Below are 8,430 nucleotides of genomic sequence, written 5' to 3' on the forward strand. Positions count from 1 at the left end.
TTTACGAAAGACCTTTTGCCATCCGTCATCAATTTTGAGATCTTTCGCTAGCCGCTTATTCCCAATAGCCGGCTCGGTCGCATCATTAGAAGTTAGATCGGTAAATGGTTCGTCAGACTGCAGCGGCGCGAGCGGCGGACTAAGACGCGTCAGAGGTGACGTCACCGCCGCGCCGACACCGCACGATCGAGATCGTTGGGCCGCCGTCGACTCCACTCGGGTCGCCCGCGTCCCTCCCGCTCTGGCTCCGCAGTCCCCTCCGGCCTGCTCGCGCTCAACCGACGGAGATTGTTGCCTCGAACATGATTTTTGTTCATTTACCTTCAACTTTCTATTGAACGGCGTTATGTTAGATTTGTCATTAGTTTTATCACTACTATTTTCGCATAATGCATCTGAAATGTTCTCAGCAGAAATGTATCCATCATGTGAAAGCCCCATAGGGCCACTGTCAACCCAACCTCCACGTTTTGTATTGATATTGAACGCAGGGGCAGGGGGTGTTAACTCATTATATCTTCTTCGCAGCAGCTCGGTTTCTATATCCCGTACCGTATCAATTGTAGCATACGTGTTTTTAATTAGGTCAACTTCATTCTTTAATAATAATATGTCTTTTAACAGCTTCGAACAATCTAGATCATCGAACAAGGTGGGCGGTAGTTTGTCCAGCTGTTTTGCAACAAAAAGAGGAATTTCATCAGGCTCCAAAGATTTGAAGACACTGATTATGTCCACTAGGTCACGTTCCTTTCCCTTCATTTTTGCGCGTGATCTTCCTTCTGTCACCGGGTATGGAGTCAAACAAAAGTGCCTTCGACTTTTCCTTACCGATAAAGACGTACCGCTAAGCGATTTAGCGTCCCGGTACGATGTCGTGTAGAAAAAGAAAGGGGTGTGGATTTTCATCCACCTCCTAACAAGTTAGCCTGCTTCCATCTTAGATTGCATCATTACTTACCATCAGGTGAAATTGTAATCAAGGACTAACTTGTAAAGAATAAAAAAAAAGGCAAAGGTACGCTACGCGACGTTGCCGCTCTGATTGACTTACGCAAAATTCATCTATCATCTACCGTGAGCCAACGCGTGTGAGCGCAAAGCAGATACGTCGCCAGTGGAAGTGAGGGAGATAGCAGCATCGCGCCACGACAACGAGGTAAACAAGAGGCGAACGCAACATCGTGTCGAGTGACGGCGCCATTTTGTCAGCGTCGTCTGCGCAGTTTGAACTTTCACTCAAGTCTCTTCATTGCATTTAAAAGTAAAATCAGTGCTAAAGTAAGTATCAATTTCGTTTTCAAAAAAGTTATATCATCACTCAGTGGCGTTATTCGAGTAATAAAGAAAGAAAGAAAAAGAACATTTATTTCAAAAATCGTGTAGTGCCTAATACTCAAACCGCTTAGTCTAAGCATCAGAACACCACTATGTCATTTGGCACAACCTTGAAAAAGGGTCCAGCTCGGCATTGTGCTGCATGTACCAAGGAAATATTGGACATACAGCGCTGATTTTCAGCTGACAACCTTGAACCAGGTGACACCACGGAAGTGCGTAGACATGGCGACATAAAACTAAACTAAAACCACAGATCAAACTAAAAATAATTGTTAAAACAAAACTATAAATAAATGTTCCATGATATGTTAGTAAACTAAAGTAATGTATGTAAAAAAATACATACCTGTAATTTTTAGATTTGCCGCGCATGTCGAGGCAACAAGCCGCGGTGAAATAGGTTAAAAGTTAAAACTAATTTGAAACGTTTTGTAATTTAAATAGCTTTATATTGTTTATTTAAAGATTGTGCTTGTGAAGGATTATAACATAAAATGTCGTTTCTTTGATAACTTTCAGGTATGTGTTTTGATATGTAACTTTCAATTACTTGTACAGTAGACATTATTTAAAAAATAAATAAAACATTGATAACTTTCAGAGCAACATATTTGATTTAAAAACTTCACAAACATCCACCAATAGAACATTATATGTATAACACAAAATTAAACTACAAAATAAAAGTAAACAAAATATATATGTAAATAATTCATAACTATAACATTGTAATATAATATAACTTCGAGAATAATTTACCGAAAACAAACTTGAAAAAATAATTTTAAACATACCTCATTTCTAATTACTGTTAACAAAATATAAGGTTTTTAGTATTTCATATAATTTCAAATTAATTAACATTTTATAGAAAAATGTATTCATTAAAGAAATTTGAACCTCGCTACATGATCCTGAAATTCCTCCTGTTTAACTAGCAGACATTTTTTTAACTGCTTCTTAAATGCAAACTTGGTTTTAGTAGTTTTTATATGAGGAGGGAATAGTAATAAGTTTATTTCGGAAATACCTATAAGTAATACGCCTTACGGAAGTCGAATTATCAAAGAAAAATGTAGCACGCGGTTACGCAAAGCGCACAATCACACGGCTTTATCTGTATTTGGAAGCAGAAGAGGCGAATCTACTGGAGAACCACGTGGAGGAACTCCTAGTCAGACGCGACCGACTCGAAAAGACTTTCAAAGAATACGAAGACCTGTGCAAAGAAATCTTACACTTGAATCCCAAAGATGAGGAGTGCGTGAAGGTCGTCGAAGAAAGGTTTTATAAAATGGTAACGATCTGAAACAAGGCGATTGCGCAACGTGGTTTTGCACGCGCGTTTTCAACCATTTCAGTTGCTCAACTGAGTGTAGCGGCAAAAACTCATTTACATCCAACAGTTCAACGGCAAATTCACCGAATATATTCCATTTATAAGCCTTTTTAAATCAATTCTTCTTCTTTAGGTGCCTCTCCGACTAGCGAAGGTTGGCAGTCAGTTTCTTGAACTCGTCTCAATCCTTCGCGAGGCGAAATAATTGTGCGGCGCTCGCGATCCCGGTCCACTCTCTGAGACTTTTCCATACTGACGACCAGGGAAAATAGTGCAGTGGTTTCCCGTTGCCTTCTGCACTTCTTTAAATCAATGATACATAATAATTCAAGTCTAGACGTCATACAAAAGTTATACTATTTAAGATCATATCTAATAGTGAAGCACTCAAATTATTAGAAAATAGGTCTGAAAATAAGTATAAAATTGTGAGTGAACATATAAGCCATTTGTTAGATTTAAAATGACTGCTCTGAATTCTGCCTCTGATTTTGGCAGAAAACGGACTCCTCTTCCAAGCGGCCTCGCATTTGGTGCATGGCCGATCTAGCGCCTTAGTTCTTCTAAGTGCCTAAGCCAGTTGGGTAGGCATTACTAATTTTTTGTAACCTAGTATGGTGTGCTTTGGTAATAAGTCTTTCAATCTTATAAAACATGCTGTTCCACTGAGTAGCGCATTCTTGGATGACTGACAGCTGTGGTAAGCCCAGGCACAGAAAAGATATTACAACCAGTAGTTAGACTTCATACTAGAGGTCGAAACGCGAGCTATACCTACGCTCCTTGAACATGGGGTGATCGTAGGGTGAAGACAGTCGCGACTGTGCCGCGGTGACGAACGAACGCACGGTGTATTAACAGAGTAAAGTGTATTAATAGTATTAGATTTTTTTAATTATGACCAGTAGGAAATACTGTGCCGTTTTTGGATGCATGAATTCAAAATTATCCCATCCAGAGATAACTTTTTTTAAGTTACCTGGAAACTCTGAAAGGTTAACTTTAAAATAAATTTACTTATTAGTAGGTAGGTACATAATCTTGTATTTTTTAATGGATAAGGTATTTCCTTTTATCTCCAGAATAAAGGTAGGTATCTGGATTAGTAAATAAAGTGAATAGAGTAAAGGAAAGTGATTGACACGATTGAAATATGTAGCTATACGCGTTTCATGAATCACGATACAGTAGGTACGATAAGCTTGTATTAAAACCTCGACTGCTTGTACAATGTATTGTGTGACTGTGCTCGGATCATTTGTGTTTTGTTACCCGACTGCGGCGAAGCCCAAAGGAGGAGTATGTGTTTGAATGTTATGACTTGTTGTTGTATGCGGGCGACGGGAGGAAAGGACTGCGCGGGTGTGAAGTCGTACGCGCTGGGCATCGTTACCCCCCTCCCGGACCGCGCCGACCTTCGGGAGTGTTACGAACAAATTTGCCAAGCACACATACTGATAAATGATATGTCATTAGACTCGTCTAGATAGGCCGAGTGTCACTGGGTAACTTAGTTCTTAAAAAATCAAAATGGCGGATTTTATGCACTTTAATGTGCAAGCTCATAAAACTTTTGCTCAGCTTGGCATTGGTGACAAGAATTTTAACCGACTTCCAAAAAGAATCGTATCGTATTTACAGCGATATTTCCGTCATTTGTAAACCGTTTCTTTTTTGTTTGGATGAATATTCTTTCAGGTTAGTCCCATTTTTTTCATGTCAGGATCTGATAATGGCATCCTAGAGAAATCTAGGGGAACTATCGTATCGTAGGGACAATTAGTGCGTTTGTTCATTGTTTCATTATCTATTTTAAATCACTACAATTTCATGAAGGTATTTATCTTTTTTTTTATTTGTTCACGTAGTGTGGAGGTAATACCTAGATGGCATCACCGAAATAAATATGTTTAAGAATACGACCAATCCTTCAAGATCATTGACGTAGTATCAGCCTTAATTACATCAACCAATCAAAAAACACGCATTTTTATTTATCACTTCCCATTTTACTACAATTTACAAAGTATTTTATTTGTTTATATAAAAAAAGTTTATTTACAATCACAAAACTAAGTGGAAACACAAAGTTAGCAAATGTAATTAAATTGCTGCATGCGGGCAGCCCTATGACATGTTTACGTACCGCGCGGCTGTAGGTATTTATTTCAAAAATACGGCCGAGTTATTATACTGGTTGTAATATCTTTACTGTGGCCCAGGCGTTCTTGAAAGTCTCTCAATTATTTTTGTCCAGATAAAAAATGATTGAAATGCGTTGCAATCTGTTTACATTTATCCAACAGCAGCAACAGCAGTTGAAACATATTCATTACCCGCCAATGCAGAACGTATACACAATTGTAATTAATGTTGTTGTGGGTTTTCTTATAATAAAAATCCTTTTATTTCTTATTAACTTTTGTGCACAGCGCAAACCGTCGGGCAAGAGAGAGCGATGCTTGTCATTGTTAATGGTGACACAATGGCAGTTGACAATGTCAGCTGTCATTGTGTTCCGATTCACTCTATTACAGATGTAATGTGCAATCTATGTATATCGTCATTTTGGCAGCAGCATCGATTATGGCAGCTAACTGTCGTCTAATAACAACAAAGTCTCTTAAATTACTAGCTGTGGACTTAGTAGAAGACCCACGCATCATTTCCTGTATCTATTTCTTTTATTCGCTTCAAAAGAATTATTTCCACAGACCAAAACCTACTCGTTTAAGGTTGCCACAAATGCCACAAGGGATGCGTAAATGCATTTTCAACCTGCGAATTCTAATTAAAAAAAAATACCGTAGGGAGGGCCACTTCGATCCCCGCGCAGTTGCAACTCCCCCGCTGCCCGCGACAGACATGAATAAGTCACCGGACAGTACCGTAAGAACAGCCTTACCGCCGCGCACCCCCGCTGAGTTCCTAGCGCCGTACCAAAGTACGAGCGCAATGCAAATCCGCCAGCTCAAGCCTATTACCGGCATGGTGGGTTCGCAAAAGGATACGCCAGCCCCCCAGCCCAAGCACCGCGACGCCCTTTCATCGCACGCGCAGCCTGCGGCGAGAACAGGCGCAGTTCATGCCCACCCACCAACGCCCACAACTAGCATGGTGGGCCTACTACAAGAAGATAAAATAAGCACCGAGCTACGTACGCCCGCCGCTCGGCCAGCGCACCGCGACGCCCTCCCGCTGCACGCGCAGCCCGCCGCGAGCAGTGGAGCAGTTAGGCCTTACCCGGAAATGACTCCAACTACGTCACAAGAGCGACACCCACTGCAGCCATACCTACAGTCAGATGCCACCACCAGCGAACCGGATACCTCACCGAGAACTGCAAACGAACAAAACTCCCTCGAACGAGTCGTCAAAGCGGGCTCGTTCACGGATAACATTAACTAATTCCTTGCGATATGGATAAACCAGAGGCAACAAGAACTTGATAGAGACAGAGCTCCGAAACTCACAGAAGCGGAACTGACCAAAATTAAAAAGTCCCACCGTTACAGCAAGCTATCGGCAGCACGCCCCACTCAAAAGGCAGAGGGCCGACACAGACCTACTGCCACCCACTAGGTAAAAACGAGGCGAACGCAACATCATCCAGTCGAGTGACGGCGCCATTTTGTCAGCGTCGTCTGCGTAGTTTAAGCTTTCACTCAAGTCTCTTCATTGCATTTAAAAGTAAAACCAGTGCTAAAGTGAATACCAATTTCGTTTTCAAATAAGTTATATCATCACTCAGTGGCGTTATTCGAGCAATAAAGAAAGAAAGAAAAAGAACATTTATTTCAAAAATCGCGTAATGCCTAATACTCAAACCGTTTAGTCTAAGCATCAGAACACCACTATGTCGTATTTGGCACAACCTTGAAAAAGGGTCCAGCTCAGCATTGTGCTGCATGTACCAAGGATATATTGGACATACAGCGCTGATTTTCAGCTGACAACCTTGAACCAGGTGACGCCACGGATGTGCGTAGTCATGGCGACATAAAACTAAACTAAAACCACAGATCAAACTAAAAATAATTGTTAAAACAAAACTATAAACTACAAAGTAAAAGTAAACAAAATATATATGTAAATAATTCATAACTATAAAATTTTAATATAATATAACTTCGAGAATAATTTACCGAAAACAAACTTGAAAAAATAATTTTAAACATAACTTATTTCTAATTACTGTTAACAAAATATAAGGTTTTTAGTATTTCATATAATTTCTAATTAATTAACATTGGATAGAAAAATGTATTCATTAAAGAAATTTGAACTTCGCTACATGATCCTGAAATTCCTCATGTTTAACTAGCAGACATTTTTTTAACTGCTTCTTAAATGCAAACTTGGTTTTAGTAGTTGTTTATATGAGGAGGGAATAGTAATAAGTTTATTTCGGAAATACCTATAAGTAATACGCCTTACGGAGGTCGAATTATCAAAGAAAAATGTAGCACGCGGTTACGCAAAGCGCACAATCACACGGCTTTATCCGTATTTGGAAGCAGAAGAGGCGAATCTACTGGAGAACCACGTGGAGGAACTCCTAGTCAGACGCGACCGACTCGAAAAGACTCAAAGAATACGAAGACCTGTGCAAAGAAATCTTACACTTGAATCCCAAAGATGAGGAGTGCGTGAAGGTCGTCGAAGAAAGGTTTTATAAAATGGTAACGATGTTAAACAAGACGATTGCGCAACGTGGTTTTGCACGCGCGTCTTCAACCATTTCAGTTGCTCAACTGAGTGTAGCGGCAAACACTCATTTACATCCAACAGTTCAACGGTAAATTCACCGAATAAATTCCATTTATAAGCCTTTTTAAGTCGATGATACATAATAATTGAAGTCTAGACGTCATACAAAAGTTATACTATTTAAGATCATATCTAATAGGCGAACCCTTAGACTCTATAAAAAAATCACCGATAACCCCTGAGAGCTATAATAGTGAAGCACTCAAACACTCAAACAGTACAGCGGTAAATTCACCGAATATATTCCATTTATAAGCCTTTTTAAGTCGATGATACATAATAATTCAAGTCTAGACGTCATACAAAAGTTATACTATTTAAGATCACATATCTAATATTGAAGCACTCAAATTATCAGAAAATAGGTCTGAAAATAAGTATAAAATTGTGAATGAACATATAAGCCATTTAAGAGACTTTGTTGTTATTAGACGACAGTTAGCTGCCATAATCGATGCTGCTGCCAAAATGACGATATACATAGATTGCACATTACATCTGTAATAGAGTGAATCGGAACACAATGACAGCTGACATTGTCAACTGCCATTGTGTCACCATTAACAATGACAAGCATCGCTCTCTCTTGCCCGACGGTTTGCGCTGTGCACAAAAGTTAATAAGAAATAAAAGGATTTTTATTATAAGAAAACCCACAACAATATAACATTAATTACAATTGTGTATACGTTCTGCATTGGCGGATAATGAATGTTTCAACGCTGTTGGATAAATGTAAACAGATTGCAACGCATTTCAATCCTTTTTTATCTGGACAAAAATAATTGAGAGACTTTCAAGAACGCCTGGGCTTACCACAGCTGTCAGTCATCCAAGAATGCGCTACTCAGTGGAACAGCATGTTTTATATGATTGAAAGACTTATTACCAATGCACACCATACTAGGTTACAAAAAATTAGTAATGCCTACCCTACTGGCCTAGGCACTTAGAAGAACTAAGGCGCAAGATCGGCCATG

General features: G+C 39.5%; 1 protein-coding gene across 1 annotated transcript; it reads left to right on the top strand.

Moving 5' to 3' along the window:
- The first annotated feature begins 3,331 nt into the window (after positions 1 to 3,331).
- On the top strand, positions 3,332 to 6,448 carry LOC128199509 (uncharacterized). The gene is made up of 2 exons (XM_052889454.1): positions 3,332 to 3,707; positions 4,549 to 6,448. The coding sequence occupies exon 2, from the start codon at positions 5,234 to 5,236 to the stop codon at positions 6,086 to 6,088; it is 855 nt and encodes a 284-aa protein (XP_052745414.1). The 5' UTR covers positions 3,332 to 3,707; positions 4,549 to 5,233; the 3' UTR covers positions 6,089 to 6,448.
- Positions 6,449 to 8,430: the final 1,982 nt, after the last annotated feature.

Source organism: Bicyclus anynana, chromosome 26, assembly GCF_947172395.1.
Source record: "Bicyclus anynana chromosome 26, ilBicAnyn1.1, whole genome shotgun sequence".
Lineage (NCBI taxonomy): Eukaryota > Metazoa > Arthropoda > Insecta > Lepidoptera > Nymphalidae > Bicyclus > Bicyclus anynana.